We start from the raw sequence: 16,715 nt of genomic DNA on the forward strand, positions 1-16,715 counted from the left end.
TGGACCTCCGCCTTGGGCCCTGGGTGTCCTCGGTCTCGCTGGACCTCCGCCTTGGGCCCTGGGTGTCCTCGGTCCCGCTGGACCTCACTCTTCGGCCCTGGGTGTCCTCGGTCTTGGTGGACCTCCGCCTTGGGCCCTGGGTGTCCTCGGTCTCGGTGGGCCTCCGCCTTGGACCCTGGGTGTCCTCGGTCTTGCTAGGACTCTGGCTCAGACTTGAGTCCTCCCCATTGGTCCCAGAGTCTGAGGACTGAATCTTCAGCAGTGAGGAATCAGAGGATGTCACAGCAGCGGTCGAACTGCTCCTGTACCCCTGGGAATTAGTGGATGTCTCTGTCTCTGAGATGGACGTAACTATGACTGGAGAGGGTGTGACAAGAGTACCTTCAGGACTCGTCCAGAGTTCATGGGCTGCCTGACTTCCCCTGGACAGCTCCAGGAAAAGGGGGCATCTGGGCCCCTCAGCGTGGCTTACCCCCTTTCCCCTCCTCTGAGGTTTTGGATGAGCAAAGGGGAAGTCCTACAAGAACACACCAGCCCAGCCCTCCCTGGACAACTGGAGCCTGCAGGTAGGTTAGGGCTGTAAGATAAGGAGGAGAAGACACACAAGGGATGCAGGCCCCACCACCCAGGACCTAGGCCCCACACTTCGGGCTGCTCCTTACCCTCTGTGCTCCAGCCACAACCAACAGCCCACAGGTTCTGGATTCCCTGCCTGCAACAGTCTCCCTCGCCCTACCCCTTCCCACATCTGGCTGACCCCTACACTTCCTTCAGGTGCTGGCCCTCCTTGACCTCCGCAAATGGAAGTTCATGTACTTGCAGCCCCCTCCACTGCCCTCTCGCTGGATGTCTGTGCTGTAGTGTGGCTGTCCTCTGACCTGAGTCCCTCCCGCTCTAGCACCAAGAGCTCCTCCAAGGTAAGGCCTGTGCCATTTGTCCCTGTAGCCAGTGACTGACACGGGCCTGGCCAGCAGCACTCACTAAATTTGTGGAACTGAATGGAAGGAAGGAGGCTAAGGGCACTGTCATTTTTGTCCCTACCATGAACTGCTCACATCAACACTTAGAACTCTGGAGCAACATTCCTGAGTTTTACATATTTGTCCCCTCCAGGCTGGTGCCCAGCTGAATTGAGGGTAAAAGTGCCTTGAACATACACGGGGTTTGTGGGCTTATGTCAAGGACAGGCCTGAGGCAGGAATGGAGAAGGATGGGGCCAACAGCCTCGGTGGAATCCTTTGTAGGAGGGGCTTGGCATCCCAGGCTCACTGAGTCCTCACCACAATACCTCAGAGCTGGGATTTTTACTCACTGCCCGAGGTCACACAGCTATAAGCAGCAGAGCCCAGATTCATATCCAGGTCAGAGTCTCTGACCCCTCACCTTTCCCTACTCTGCTGCTTTGGCTCACTCTGGCCTGGGAGAAGTACTGGGGACTTACAGCCCAAGATGGATCCTGAGGAGGTCAGATCCACGTAGCTGCTGGACAGGGACATCTCCTTGTCGGAGGTGTGTTCAGTTTCCTCCTCCTGTGGCAAGAGACAGGTTAGGGAGTACAGGCACTGGGAGATCCCTGGGCCAGTGGTCACAGCTCTGGAGGGCCAGAGGCCCTGAGGCCCTTCACAGTCATTCTTTAAGCTTGGAGTTCCTCTCAAGGGTTAGGGTTGTATGGGGACATGGAGAGGAAGCAAAGTGGCCAGGCTAAACAGGCATGGTTCAAGGGGCTGGTTGGGCTTTAGTTTCCCTACCTACAAAATGAAAATCGGAGCCCCAACCCATTCACCAAGTGTTTTTTGTTGTTATTATGTACCCTCGAGTCAGACCTGACTCATAGTGACGACCCCTCCTTGGGTTTCCAAGGCAGTATCACTAGGGAAGTAGATTGCCCAACCTTCCTCCCGAGGAGTGGCTGGTGGGTTTGAATCACCAGCCTTCTGGTGAGCAGTCATCAAGTGCCTTAGGCACTATGCTACCAGAGCTCCTCTCACCAAGTGTAGGTAGGCTTATATAAACTGTGAAGTGCTGTGTCCTGGTGAACGGTTAGTGAGAAATTGGAGATCTACATGCCTTCTCCCATTTTATCCAGCACATCTGGGAGGGAACTACAGCTGCTGCAGTAGGTTCACAGATCAGGAAGCCCAGGCTCTGAGCTTTGCTGAAGCAACTTGCCCAAGGCCACTTAGCTAAGAAGTAGAGAAGTGGAGATTTGAACCCAGGTCTGCTGGGCTCCAGCCACACTCCGGGCCACTAGTCTCCTTCCTGGTCTCACACGTGGAGCAGGGAGGCACGTGCAGGAGCCAGAGGGGCCGAACGGGCAGTGCTGTGAGCGATCACATGCACCAGGCGCCCACTCCATGTTGGGCCCTGCCTTCTGGGTTCTCTATGCTTCCCCTCAACAGCTCCTTGAGTGAGGGGGCCCATAATGATTTCAGGGGGTACAGCGATGAAAGACTTAGAATTGTGTGTCCATTCTAATGTGAACTAGAAAAAGGTACAGCTAGGATATTCCATTCATTTCATGTTATGTAAAGTGTTTTTTTTTTTTTTTTTTAACATAAGTTTACTTGCTGTTATTAGCAGGACAATGGATAAATAAATTGTGGGACAGTAGCACAATGGAATATTCTGCAGCAAGGAGAATATTCCTGTTGCACGAGCAATCTGTTGCTACATGCAACAACTTGGATGCAACCCACAAACATAATGTTTGGTGGAAGGAGCCAGGGACAAAAGGGTACATTGTGACATTGTGTCCATTTGTGTGAAGAACAGGCAAAACTGGTGTGCAGTTAGTAATCAGGGCAGTGATTAGCCTTGTGGGGTGGGGCCAGATGGGGGAGGGGTCTACAGGGGGCACAGGGGATTCTCTGGGAATGTGCCCTTCCTTGATCTGGATGCAGAGCCATCCCCATTCATTTTATGGAACTTCATTGAGCTAAGCACTTAGAATTTATGCACATTTCTGATTTATGTGACAGTCAACAAAAACTTTTAGAAATGAATTTAAGAAGGAAATTCTGGCACAAGTGGCCAGGGCGCACAGCAGATGGTGCAAAGGTAACTGTGGGCAGTAAGTGGGAAGCCCTTTCTCTAGGAGGTGCTCACCTCCTTGTGACACTCCCCCCAGGGCACCCCATGATTTTTCCATCCCCGTCTCACAGCAAGATGTCCTCAGCCCAAGTCACATCTGAGAGGGGGCAGAAACTGGGCCTGGAAGCTAGCCTCTACTTAGCCTGCATACCTCAGCCCTGGGCCCAAGTCCATTCCGCCCTGGGCCTCTAGGGCACGTGGCCGCTCACCTTTTCCTTCTCCTTCTCTGGGGCCACAGCTTCCTCCTCTGGGCCTTCCTGCAGGGCCTGGTAGGGGGCCTTAAGCTCTTCAGAGGAAGGCTGCTCCAGTTTCCATTCGTGCTGTAGGGCGCGGGCCTTCTGGCGCTCTAATTCTCGCTTCCTGAGCAACCTACCATGCCACGGCCCAGAGTGCCAGCTCAGTCTCCCTGAATCATCCCACCGTCCTCAGCCACCGTCCTCAGGGATTGGACAGTGGCCCAAGGAAGCAGCAGGGCCAGAGGAACCTCAGGCCCCAGCTGGTTCCCACCCCTGGCCTATGGCCGCTGCCCAGGGAGCTTACCCCACAATGCCTTTCGGGATGCTGAACTGCATATTGCTCTCCACAGCCCGCTCCAACTGCAGCCTGGCCAGGTGGGCCACCTGGCTATTAAGCACATCATCTACCGACATGCCCGGGAAGAGGCTGGTCATCAGCGGGAGCAACTGCCAGGAAAGGGGGTGGTCCGGAGCCAGGTATGGGCAGGGGCCAGCTGGTGTGGTGCTGCCCACCCTCCGAGATTCCTGTCTGACCCTTCTCAGGGCTAAAGGGGGAGGGGTTTTGCAAATTGTTTATTTAAAGGGCTGGCCCCTCTTGCCCCAGAACTAGCAGGAGACCATGGGAAAGGAACCATTCCAGGAGGAGCTTTGAGGGTGAATCCAACCATAGGTTCTGAAGCCAGACAGATGAGGATTTGAACTCTAAACTTTGTGACCTGAAGCAAGGGAACTGACTTCTCTGAGCCTTACTTTCCTCATCTTTAAATTGCTGGTGATAATAAAAAGTATCACCTATCTTTTGGGTGGTGAGGAGGATTAAATGAGGTGTTACAAGTTGAAATGGCTAGACCAGTGTCTGGCACACGGCAAATGTTCAAGCAATAGTCGCTCTTATTATAATCATCAGACTAGTTTTTTTTTTTTAGGGACAAAGAGTCTCTTTAGATGGAGTCCACCCTCCTGGCCCCTCAGGAACCTACCTGTGGTTGTTCAGGTTCAAGAAGCAGCACGGTGGCGACATCCTGGCGGGCCCCAAACGAGTTCTGCAGCAGCTGGCGGTTCTTGGCCCTCTGCAGGTAGTAGCGAGCCTTCTGGGGGTTGTGCTGGATGGCCAATGAGAAGTGGTTCTCCGCTTTGTGGAACTGCCTGCAGAACACAATGGGCCTCAGGCTGCCACAAACTGGTCTACCTGGGGGGGGGGGTGCTTCTGGGAGGTTTTGGGAAAACCAGGCTGGTCCCTGCTCCCCCTTCTCCGCCATGCCTACTGCTCTCCTGGCACCTGCACTGTACTCTCAATGGGCCCAGCACTTAACTGCTGGAAGGAAACTACAACATTAGGGATTATTTTTATGATCTTGGGGTTGGGAAGGCCTTTCTGAGAATGTCATAAACCCAGCAACTGAAAATGAAAAAAAGTTAATAATTTGACTACAAATTCCAGGTTATTGACTAGCAAAAACACCCCAAAGAAAAGCAATAAAGAGAGAAAAGATATTTTGTCATAAATAGCAGACCCTCAATGAAATGGATTGACAGTAACGACGGGTTCAAGCATAGCAAGGATTGTGAGGATGAAGCAGGACTGGGCAGTGTTTCATTCTATTGTACACAGGGTTGCTTTGAGTCAGAACTAACTTGATGACACTTAACAATAACAAGGAGTGCTGGTGGCACAATGCCTAAGGCATTTGACTGCTAACCAGAAAGTTGGGAGTTCAAACCCACCAGCTGCTCTATGGAAAGAAGATGGGGCAATCTACTTCTATAAATATTTACCACTTTGGAAACCCAACGGGGGTTGCGATGAGTTGGAACCAACTCAATGACAGTGAGTTTGTTTTTGTTTTTTTTAAAAAAACAACGATAACAGCAGCAGACAATAGGCTAATTTTCCTAGCCCAAAAAGAACTCTTATAACAGCCCCCCTTTTTTTTCTTTAATGAGCAACTCAGTAACAAAGTGAGCAAAAGATTTTGGGAGGCCAGAAACCAAACCCAATGCCATTGCGGTCTGAGTTGGACTCATAGTGACCCTATTGAACAAGGTAGAACTACCTCATAGGGTTTCCAAGGCTGTAATCTTTACAGAAGCAGACTGCCACATCTTTCTCCCATGGAGCAACTGGTGGGTTCAAACCATCGACCTTCAATTTGCAACCGAGTACTTTAACCAAATGCCACCAGCGCTCCTTGGGCAGGCCATAGTGGCCAAAAAACACGTGAAAGACGCTGGGCCATATTAACAATTTAAACGTGCAAATTAAGTCGACCGAGACAGCATTTTTTTTTTGCCCACAAGGTTAGCAGGGTTGGAAAATAGTTATAACACCCTATGTTGGGGAGATTTCGGGTTCTGTATGTTTCTGCAGTGATATAAAATCCTATTAGATATGAATCACTATTATACTTTCCAAATACATATGCATAAGCACTCATAATATGAACTTAGAAATATATCTACCTTTGTGAGACTCTAGCATTAACTGTGTCATTAGAAACCTGTAAGTCATAAGAAAATTATTTAGAACATTTCTGAACTTAGGCGTGGAAGGATGTGAAGTATGTAAAAAATGTAATCAACCTTGGGTTCACCTTGACCCAGCCTACTGTGACACAAGAAAACATAACATCAATCTACATAACCTCATTAATCTCCAACCTGGAAGAGAAGATGCTGTGTCCTTTGGCTGCTCTCTAACCCTGGAGAAAAGACATAACACACTAGTCTTTGCCGTCTCACTGGCGCTTGAGTGAAGCCAAGGTGAGAAACTCACATATACACCCTAAATTTCTGTTCACTCTCTGGGAGAAGGCAGCAGTGGGACTGTGATTCTGTCTGAACTGCCAACGTTTGACAGGGGACCTCCAGTGAGTTTGAGCTATGGTTAAGCTTCCTTCTCCCTTCCTCCAGCCAGAGACCTCCTCTGGTTAAAGGCAAAAAATTGAAGTCTAAAGGTCTGAACTCTAATCACCAAACTAACACTGTAGTTGTTAATTCTGAGTCTCCAGTTCCAATGACTATTGTGAGGTCTTATTTGCATGCCTTGCCACGACTAACCAAAAACCAAAACTCACCGCCATTGAGTCGATTTCAACACTACTTTGTAATAAACTAAAAGAATTTTTGTATGTCAAACCTGAGTATCTCTTTACTAATTTTCTAAGATTTCTAATATCCCACACAGTGTTGGGGAAATTGAGGTTTTCCTCTCCAGAGGAAAGTTTATAAGGGTGCACTGTTATAGGGGAACAATTTGGTATTATCTATTAAAATGTTAACACGCGTTAATGCAACAGTTTTGCTTCCAGCAATCTAACCAACAGCATTACTAGAGTGCATGCATGAGAGTGTACATCCTGGAGGCCCGTTACATCATTTATAACAAAAACTGGAAACAGCCCACATATTCCTAAACAGATGATCATCTGAAGAAATCAATCGTGATACTTCCACAGAATGCAAAAAATAAGAGAATGAAGTAATCCCATGCGCAGCGCTCTGGAAAGTTGAGCAAAGAACAGTTGAGCATGATCTCACTTTTGTAAAATGATAAGTTGTTAATATATATGCACAGGGAAAAGACTGGAGGAATCTACCAAACTTAAGGGGAACTGGAGAAAAAACTTTCACCTTCCAAGTTTCATAGTACCGAACACTTATTTTTTTTATGAAAGCATGCATTACTATAATCATCAGAAAAAAAGAGGGAAAGATTTTTACTAAGCTTGGGGAAGAAAATCAATATTTAGGACACGTAGCGTAGTGCCTAAGGCACTTGACTGCTAACCAGAAGACTGGCGGTTCAAACTCACCAGCCACTCCTCAGAAGGAAGGTTGGGCAGTCTACTTCCGTAGTGATACTGCCTCGGAAACCCAAGGAGGGGTCGCTATGAGTCGGTCCGACTCAACGGCATATAACAACAGCAACAACAACTAGGAGAGCAGAGCACTTCGGTCCAGGGATCTCAGCCGAGGTCGTCATGCCAGGCCCCGCCCTCCTCTCAGTCCTGCCCTTCTCCAAGCCCCGCCCCTGCCTCACCTTCGTTTCTGCTCGCAGAAGCCCATCTTCTCCTGCAGCAGGCTCATGCGCAAGTTGGCACCCTGGTCCTGCGGGCTCAGCGCCAGCGCCTGCTGATAATCCGCCTCAGCAAAGGCCAGGTTGCCCAGCTGGAAGAAACAATCTGGAGTCCGGGGTCGAGGACTGAGTGACCCCCAACTTCCAAGTGCCCAAGAACACCACTCCCAGGGAGGGTGGTTCAGGGTCTGAAATGGTGGCTGGTAACACCCATGGGCAGTCCAGGGCCTCTCCAAGTTGTCTGTGCATCTGGACACCTTTTCCCTCTGTCCGATTAAGAGCATTTTCAGAAGACTGTGGCCAGTCTGTCTATGGCAATATTTCCTAAATTGTGTCCCTGGGACACTGAGCGTATCAACTGTTTCCTCTTTTTTTTCTTCTTCTCTCCCTTCCTTCCTTCCTCCTTCCTTTCTTCCTTCTTTTGACAACACTCAGTGAGGGTGCTGGGGCCCAGCTGGGAGCCCAACCCCAACCCCAAGAATTTCATCACTTAGTAGGGGAGAGAAACATTAAAGCAATAATCACCCCCAGAGCCCCACAATTACAATGAGGTAAGTGCACCAAAGGAAACCGACAAGGTGTGTGCTTTAGGTCAGGGGGCAGGAGGCAGCAGGGAGGGCTTCCCCAAGGAAGTGGCTTTGTGCTGGAACCAGGGTAGGAGGGAGCTTGTGGCCTGTGAGTAAGTTGGGGGAGGAGGAAGAGTTTTGACCAGAGGTGACAGTGTGAGTGTAGCAAGGACACAGGCGAGGGGTCAATGTGGCGCACAGCAAGGAGGACGGGACAGAGGGAAAGAGGACGAGGTTGTGGAAGGCCGAGGGGGAGGAGGGCTTCTCAGAGAGATGCAGCCTTGGCCAAGGCTGGAGGATGGAGTGGATTTTGTGAGGTCATGAAAGGGAGCAGCGGGAGAGGAGGCCAGAGGAACAGTTGGACCCAGGGGGCCTTGAGTGCCAAGCCTGGGCCTTAGCAAAGGGGGTTCACCTGCCCCTGGCTCAGCCCCCACTCACCGCCCCGGTTGATATAGAGGCCCTTCTCCTGCTGCTCATCCTTGAGGGCCTTGCTGAGCAGCAGCAAGCTCTCCTGGTAGGCGCCCTGCATGTAGCAGTGCACAGCAAAGTCGTTGTAAGCCAGCAGCAGCTGGCGCTGCACCTGTTGCACCATGTCCTCCTGGCTCTCGGGCACCATGTCCAGTGCCTTCAGGAAGTCTTCCACAGCGACGTCAAACTCCTGAAGCCGGCGGTACAAGGTGCCCCTGGGCGTGAGGCAGGGGAAGGGACATCAGGGCCCAGGGCACTCTAATGACCAGCTGAGGGGCCGGGCAAGTTGCTGCCTGCAGGGCTCAGTTTCTCCTTCTGACCTGTGGTGGTGGTGGTGGTGGTGGTGGTGGTGGTGGTGGTCAGGGAACCTGCCTCATGACCTAGAGATTGAGCCTGTGTGGCTGGCTCTGGCTTGGTTCCCACATAACCTGCCATCACTGGTAATCTTATGTTTTTAAAAAATGGCCTCCCTCAGGGAAGGACACAGGGAAGAGGTTACTACAGGGAGGAAGTGGGAAGAGAGCTGTTACCTCGTGGGGAATTGCAGTCAATGTCATGAAATAAAATGTGTATGAACTGCTGGATGGCAAATGAATTTGTTCTGTAAACTTTCACCCAAATCACAATAAAAATATTAAAAAAAGAAGAAAAAGGCCTTCCTCTTTCTTTGTGGGAGCCACGTGTGTGCCCACCTCTAAGCTAAGGCCTTTATATACATGGGCAGATGTTTTTACCCTCATTGTTTAGATGAAAAAAACCAGGTTCAAAGAGGTTAAATTGCCCCAAATCACATAGTGAGACCCTTGAAGGGCTGGAATTCAAACCCCAGCCTTGTCCACTGAGCTGGACTGATCCTTCCAGGGGCTCAGCAGGCCTGGGGTTCTAGATTCCTGGTTAACTGGGAGGTTGCTGTCTGTCCTTCCTCCAGGGAAGGTAGCAGAGACCACCTCCTATGATGCCTCAAACTCTGTGAGAAGTAGGACGGGATTACTAGAGTCTATGGGGAAACAGAGCCCCAGGGAAGGTCAGGGACTCTCCTGAGAGCCTGCAAGCCAAGACCAGTCCTCCCTACCCAGTACCGGAAGAGGAAGAGGCTGGGGTCCAGAGGGTTGTTCTCGATGGCGCAGTTGATGCACGTCAGTGCATGCTGCATGTTGCCCTGAACGGCAAGGATCTCTGCACTTTGGCGAGCCTGTTGGGCCTGGTTCACCATGGTCTTGAGGAGCAGCTTGGCCTGGGGATGCTTGGGCTCCAGAAGCAAGGTGCTGTGCAAGTCCCGGTAACAGAGGGTAGGCTGTGGGGTGGGGGCGGGGTGCTATCAGTGGTGCTGGGGGAAGGTCTGGATCCAGGACTGCAGGTACTTCTCTCCAGGCAGGCAGGCACCACACCACCCCTCTCAGTGCCCCCGCATCACTGTTGCACCTTTTCTGCCTCTTGAAGGGGGCAGGGGAGCACTGTGGGAAAATCCCTCTATCTGCTGGCCTCATCCCAGATATGACCTCAGGTGAGCCAGGTCCCGGCTAAGCCTTGGTCATTGCTGCCACAGGATGGGGTTGCAGATGCTGCCTCCTCAGAGGACTCTGTGAGGCTCACTTGAGGTGGGAGGACAGTCCTCCTGACTGGACAACTGTGTCCTCACTATCCTTCCCCTCTAGCCTGACCTTTGAGTTCAAAGCAACTCTGACCAAGAACAGATCATGAAAACATTCCCAGGCAAACACCTCTCCCTGGTGTGCAGGTCAGTCTGTCAACAGTTTTAGAAACCGCTCTGTATCCCATAGGTAATCAGATGGAGAGTGAGCAGAAAGAGTGTGGACATTAGATGTGAACGGAAATCAGGAGAGGGGAGAGCCTGAGAGCTGGGCTTCAGAGTATCAAGGCCAGCACCACCACAAACTGACTGTGTGACCATCGGCAAACCATCCAGCCCCTCTGGGCCTGTTTCCTCATCTGTGAGGAGAACGATGGGTCATTTGGGTCATATCTACCTCAAAGAGCTACTGTGAGCCTTCAAGATAAACATGGTAAAGTGCTTAGGACACATTGCAGGGGCTCCCAAGCCAAACCAATCAAACCCACTGCCATTGAGTCAATTCTGACTCTTAGTGACCCTATAGGACAGAGTAGAATGGCCCCATAGGGTTTCCAAGGCTGTACATCATCACGGAAGAAGACTAGCTCATCTTTCTCCCATGGAGTAGCTGGTGGGTTCTCACCGTCAGCCTTTTGGTTAGCAGCCCGATGGCTTAACCACAGCACCACTGAGCTCCTAAAGGCTCACAAGGGGCAGTTAAAGTCACAACCAAAAATTCATTATCATCAAGACAATTCTAACTCATAATGACCCACCAGCCACTCCTCGGAAGGAAGGTTGGTCAATCCTACTTCCGTAGTGATACTGCCTCGGAAACCCAAGGAGGGGTTGCTATGAGTCGGGGCCGACTCGATGGCAAACAACAACAACAACAACAACAGAACTGCCCCATAGGGTTTCCAAGGCTATAATCTTGACTGAAGCAGACTACCACATCTTTCTCCTAACAAGCAACTGATGGGTTTGAACTGCCGACCTTTTGGTTAGCAGCCAAGCACTTAACCACTAGGCTATCAGGCCTCCTTGAAGTCCAAATCGTTGTTGTTAGGTGCCATCGAGTCAGCTCCGACTCACAGTGACCCTATGGACAACAGAACAAAACTCTGCCCGGTCCTGTGCCAGCCTCACAGTCCTTGCTGTGCCTGAGCCCATCATTGCAGCCACTGGGTCAGTCCATCTCGTTGAGGGCCTTCCCCTTTTTCACTGACCCTCCACTTTACCAAGCATGATATCCTTCTCCAGAGAATGGCCCCTTCTGACAACAAGAACAAAGCAGGTGAGACAAAGTCTGGCCATTCTCGCTTCCAAGAAGCATTCTGGCTGCACTTCATCCAGGATAGATTGTTCGTTCTTCTGACAGTTCATGGTACTTCCAGATGCTTTGCCAACACCACAACTCAAAAGCATCAACTCTTCTTCAGTCTTCCTTGTTCACTGTCCAGCTTTCACATGCATCCAAGGCAATTAAAAACATCATGGCTTGGCTTAGGCACACCTTAGCCTTCAAAGAGACATCTTTGCTCTGCAGCACTTTAAAGAGGCCTTTTGCAGCAGATTGCCCAGTGCAGTATTTTTGTCTGATTTGAAGTCACATCTTTCATTGCCGTCGAGTTGGACCTCACCCATAGCGACCCCTCCTTGGGTTGCCGAGGCAGTATCACTATGGAAGTAGATTGCCCAACCTTCCTTCCGAGAAGTGGCTAGTGGGTTTGAACGGCCAGCCTTCTGGTTAGCAGTCGAATGCCTTAGGCATTACGCCACCAGAGCTCCTATAGTCAACAGTAATTATCAATAATTATTAGTGTCATACTTTTGAAGGAGACTCCCTTTGAGTCACTTGTGGGACACAGAAGCCCAGCCTCTCAGCATCTGGAGGTGGCACCTGGGTGGACCATGCACCTGGGGCCACTCCCGAGGGGCAGTGGACTCCTCCCTCTGGAATTACAGGGTCACTCTCCCACGCCCATGAGATGCTTCCCAGCTGGAGAACTGAGTGGACGCCACCCAGTGGGACCACACCTGTTCGGCCCTCTCCTGAGTCTCCCAGCTTCCCACCTACCCAGGCCAGGCCAGTAAATTGAGTGTTGTTTTCCATGCCACCCTCTCCCTCACGTTCACATCCAGTTGTATCTGGTCCTGACTTCTAAAGGACTGTGAACCTTGTCCCCTGTTGCTACCCTCACAGCCATTCTCCCCGCCCAACCTCCTCCTTTTCTTCTGGACTCCTCCTGCTGCCCGGCCTCCTCCCAGACTCCTGACCTCCTATCTTTCCCTGTCCAACCCACACTCTCCACAGCAGCCAAGGGGTCTTTCTAAAGCTCCCCCCGCTGTGTGCCCTGAGAAGCACTCTTTCAAGGCTTTCCCTGCCTCTGGAAAGAATTCAGGGTGTTCCCAGGTTCACAAGACTGGGGTAGTCTCCTTCTTCTTGCCTACTCTCCCGACCTCCTCTTCTTTGGCCTCAAGTCTCCCCTCAAGTGGTTCCCTGTACTCTCTGTCCCCATGCCCAGCCCAGGCCTGGCCAGTGGGGTTATTTAGGAAGTGTTCACATGAGCAGATAAGGAAGGGAGGGAGGGGAGGTGGAAAGAGAAGGAAGAGACTGGAGGAGGAGGGAGGGAAAAGTGGAGAGGAGGAAGAGGGGGAGAGAGGGAGGGAAAAGAGAGGAGGAAGTGGTATGCAGAGGAGGGAGGTGGAAGAAGAGGAAGGGGAGAAGGGGGGGAAGGAGGAAGATGCCCGCCTCTTCTGATGGCTCTCTGCGTATGTCCCACACAGTGACCCCATATGGTGAGCCAATTAGGTTGCATCATTCTTTGTGTAACTGTCTGCTCAGGGAAACCTCCCCTGGGCTGTGAGCTCCATGAGGGCAGGGATGCACTTCTTTCTCCCCTTGTGGTTTCTGCAGAGCGGGCGGCACAGGCCTGACACAGAGCCAGGGCTGAGGAAAGCTAGAACAACTGCCCAAGTGGATGCCAAATGGTCAGGACTGGCTAGGGACGCCTGCCCAAGACAAGGTGCAGTGTCCCATCACACCGTGAGGATCTGACCTCTGGACTGGTGGATGGCCTCACAGCCTCCAATAATCTCAGGGGGTCCCGGGGGCTCCCAGGTTAGGGTGAAGGTGCCACAGTGACCCCACCCACCCTGCACTACCTTGTGGAAGAAGTTGTAGAGCCTGGCCCGGAGGACGTAGACATCAGCATTGGTTGTGCCATGCTTCAGCTCCTTGGTCACCAGTGTGAGGCAGTCCTGGTGCCGACCGAGGGCCAGGAGACAGGCCATGCTGAGGGTGGACAGCGGAGTGTGCTGTCAGCTTGGGGAAGGAGCGACAGGAGGGGCTTCCAGGAAGAGTGAGGGGCACGGCTGGGCACTCACCATCGGTAGCGGAAGCACGGTTCCTGGGGCTGGAGCTCAGAGGCTTGGGAGAAGATGAACAGGGCGTCCTGGTAGGCACACTGCTCAAACAGACACTGGCCCTGGGGACACAGGAGGCAGCCACTTCTGCCTGTGACCTCAGCCCAGCTTCAACCACCAGTTGAGGGACAACATTGTGGAGGAAGGGGAGAGAGGCAAGAGACAGTGGAGGGACACAGACACAGAGACAGGGAGAGATACAGGGCTGGGGAGAGACAGTGAGTAACACACAGCTGATGGGAGACAGACAGCAAGACAGAGACATAGAAAGAAAGGAGTTGAGAGGAAAAATGGGAAACGGGACAGTAGAGACAGTAACAGGCTCCAGCTTAGACTGACGCTCTTAGTGCTGAGGATTGTACTGAAGAATGTCGTACTCGCTGTCTCACTGGTACAAGTTATTATCTCTGTTTAAGATGAAGGATCTGAGGCTCAGAGAGGTAAAGTGCTTCCTCAAGGTCACACAGGAAGTAGCAGTGCAGGACTCAGGACCCCCCCATGGATGGATTAACCATGTGGTTAGGGCCCTCAGCTTTATTTATTTATTTTAAGAACTGGATGGCTAATATTTTTTAAAATGTCAACAGGTTAAATGTTAACATTGTCAAAACGGAAAGAAAATACATTTTGTTTTGTAGTTGAATATTGTTTTTATTTTGAATCATAAATTGGGAGCATTGTTAACCTTTTCAGCACTTCGGGCCTCTAGACTCTGGATCTGGGCTGTCCAGTGTGACAGGCACTAGTTTCATATGACAATATAGACTTACAGCTGATTTAGTTAAAATTAAAATGCCGTTCCTCAGTCACACTCATCATGTCTCAAGGGCTCAACAGTCTGTGTGGCTAGTGGCTACCATCAAGGGCACTGGTGGCACAGTGGTTAAGCACTCAGCTGCTAACCAAGGTTTGAACTGAGCAGCTGCTCCTTGGTGATGTGCTCCCGTAAAGATTACAGCATAGGAAACCCTGTCGGGCACTTCTACTCTGCCCTATAGGGTTGTGATGAGTCAGAATCGACTCGATGGCACACAACAGTGGCCACCATATGGGACAGCGCAGAGTAGATAATGTCCATCATCACAGAGAGCTCTCTTGGACAACACGGCAACACTTTACCCAGCCATGCGTGTAACCAACTCGGGAGGTGGTGAGAAAGTTCAGCTGGTGGGACCCAGACATGGGGTGAGGAAGTCCCCTGGGAAAGAGAGCTGGTTCCAGGTGAACGGGGCTCCCCCCACCACCACTCCCCACACACGGATGGAGGGAGAGCCATGAGGCCCAGCTGTGAGGGGGAGGCAGCTCCAGGCACCTGCAGGTGAAGCACCAAGGTGAGCCGCTCCTGGAACTTGGTGTTCTCTGGCTCGAAGGAATAGGCCCTTCGCAAGTTCTGGACGGCAGAGGAGAAGTCGCAGAGCTGGATGTAGGCCTCGGCCCGCAAGGCATAGAAGTCTACCTGAGAGTGAGGGGGCCCAGGCTGCTATCCCCTCTCCATGATCTGTCCCTCAGGGGAGGGGGACAGGGACTTGGTGGCTCTGAAAGGAGGAACACTGGTAGGTGCTACAGTGAGGCGGGAATTACGTCCCACACCTGTGGGTGCCCATCAGGCCCTGCCCCTCACCAGCCTGGGATCCAGGTGGAGGGCCCGGGAGAAGAGCAGCACGGCCGTCTCCCAGTCTTCTTGCTCTAAGCACGCCTGGCCTTGGAAGAAGCTGTCAGGAAAGGGCAACACAGGCAGAGAGGCTGGTCTTGACTTTGATTGAGCCCAGGGCATATGGGGAGGAGGGGTTTGGGGTGGAGACACAGGAAGGACAGGCAGAGACCCAGGGAGGCCAGGCTGGGAGTCAACCCCAGCCAGCAGCCTTTTATCAGTTGAAGTAGAAAAGCCCATTACAGAGGTGATTTCACCGAGGCCCAGAGAGGGAGAGTAATGGGTCCAAAGCCCGCACAGCCCAAGGCTATGCAGGTCAGGAACCTGGACCATGGGGCAGGGTAGTCACTCACTACTCCCTGACTTTGAGGGGCACCGTTAAGCCCTTGGCCTTTGGTTTGGGTTCACTGAAGCCCTGGAACACCTGGCTGGTCCCAAAGATGCGCTTCAGGCTATCTTTTGGCACTGAAATCACCCGTGGCTTTAGGATGTCCTGCAAAGGGTCCTCGTCCAGTTCCAGGGCATCCTAAAACCAAGGGACAGAGAGGCTGGAGCAGACCTCAGAGGCAAACAAGCTGCACCCTGCTCACACACTCTCCCCAGGTATTTTAGAGGACGGTGTGGTGTCGAACTGGTACCAGGTAGGACACGCCACCTGGGATCCGGTGGACCATTCCCCTTAGGGATGGTTCAACCTATCTCTTGTCACACCCAGGCAAGCCTCTGCTGTCCCGCCTCACTCCCTTTCCTGAAGCCAGGGTGAGGCCCTCCTGCTCACACTGACCCTCTGGTCACCTCCTGATTCTCTTCAGCTCCCACCTCCAGCTGCTGACACTCCATCTCAGGCCCAGCCCAAGCCACAGGTGGTCCTGCAGCCCCTCAGATACCCTGTGGAACCCTCACCCCTAGCAGGCGTACACTGACCATCTCACCAATTTCTACTACAGGCTTTCCCAGCCCTGGACCCAGAGACCTTAGGAGCCCTCAGTCCTCAAATCCTGTCTGTTCCTCTTCCTAAAACCTCAGACCCCGCCTCTTCTCGGGTCTAATCTCCTCATCTGGGTCAATGCCATCTCTTCTGAAACCCTTGCTCCGGCCAGCTCTCCCTGGCTCACACCCTAACTCCACCATTCTCTGCACTGCAGTCACGGACTATTCCGGATCACCCGCTGATACTACCTCTTGTACTTAAAACCTTCCCTGCGAACCCAGCCTTTCTCTCTTCTACCCTGGCCGTCTTTCCCTGCTTAGTCTTCTCCCAGCCTTCACCTTGCTGGAGTCAGTCATGTCCCTTCCAGGACAACCTCAGGACAGCGCCAGCTTCCTGGCGGTCCCCTCTCCTCGCGCTTACCCCACCTTAATCGTTGCTAGGTGCCATCTCCAAGACGCCAACGGGCTTCGCCTCTCTGGCCACGCCCCCAGGGATGCAAGAACTATTGGAGGCAGAAGGTTAGAAAACTTTTATTACACCCGGGGCCGAGGCCTACAGAAGGGAAGACGACTTGTCGGGTTTCCACAGAGAGGCAGGGCAATAATGAGGCTCCTGCCTCTCACGCTGGAGGTCAAACATGTGCTCTATGAATCTCACAATAAACCCCACAGGAACACAGTGACGCCACGCTCCGGG

At 52.1% G+C, this 16,715-nt stretch overlaps 1 protein-coding gene across 1 annotated transcript in view; it reads right to left on the minus strand.

Moving 5' to 3' along the window:
* Positions 1-16,375, minus strand: part of TTC16 (tetratricopeptide repeat domain 16) — a 17,415-nt gene extending 1,040 nt beyond the window's left edge. Inside the window, exons 1-14 of the mRNA XM_007944369.1 lie at positions 16,358-16,375; positions 15,442-15,614; positions 15,059-15,149; positions 14,750-14,893; positions 13,399-13,499; positions 13,177-13,306; positions 9,515-9,729; positions 8,406-8,650; positions 7,366-7,507; positions 4,307-4,472; positions 3,631-3,773; positions 3,300-3,459; positions 1,442-1,529; positions 89-357 (exon numbers count right to left, since the gene is read on the minus strand). Of these exons, the coding sequence (XP_007942560.1) occupies positions 89-357; positions 1,442-1,529; positions 3,300-3,459; positions 3,631-3,773; positions 4,307-4,472; positions 7,366-7,507; positions 8,406-8,650; positions 9,515-9,729; positions 13,177-13,306; positions 13,399-13,499; positions 14,750-14,893; positions 15,059-15,149; positions 15,442-15,614; positions 16,358-16,375 (2,085 nt within the window). The remainder of the gene's footprint in view (positions 1-88; positions 358-1,441; positions 1,530-3,299; positions 3,460-3,630; positions 3,774-4,306; positions 4,473-7,365; positions 7,508-8,405; positions 8,651-9,514; positions 9,730-13,176; positions 13,307-13,398; positions 13,500-14,749; positions 14,894-15,058; positions 15,150-15,441; positions 15,615-16,357) is intronic.
* Between the last annotated feature and the right edge of the window lie 340 nt (positions 16,376-16,715).

This window comes from Orycteropus afer, unplaced genomic scaffold (assembly GCF_000298275.1).
Source record: "Orycteropus afer afer isolate SDZICR_OR568_19922 unplaced genomic scaffold, OryAfe1.0 scaffold00123, whole genome shotgun sequence".
NCBI lineage: Eukaryota > Metazoa > Chordata > Mammalia > Tubulidentata > Orycteropodidae > Orycteropus > Orycteropus afer.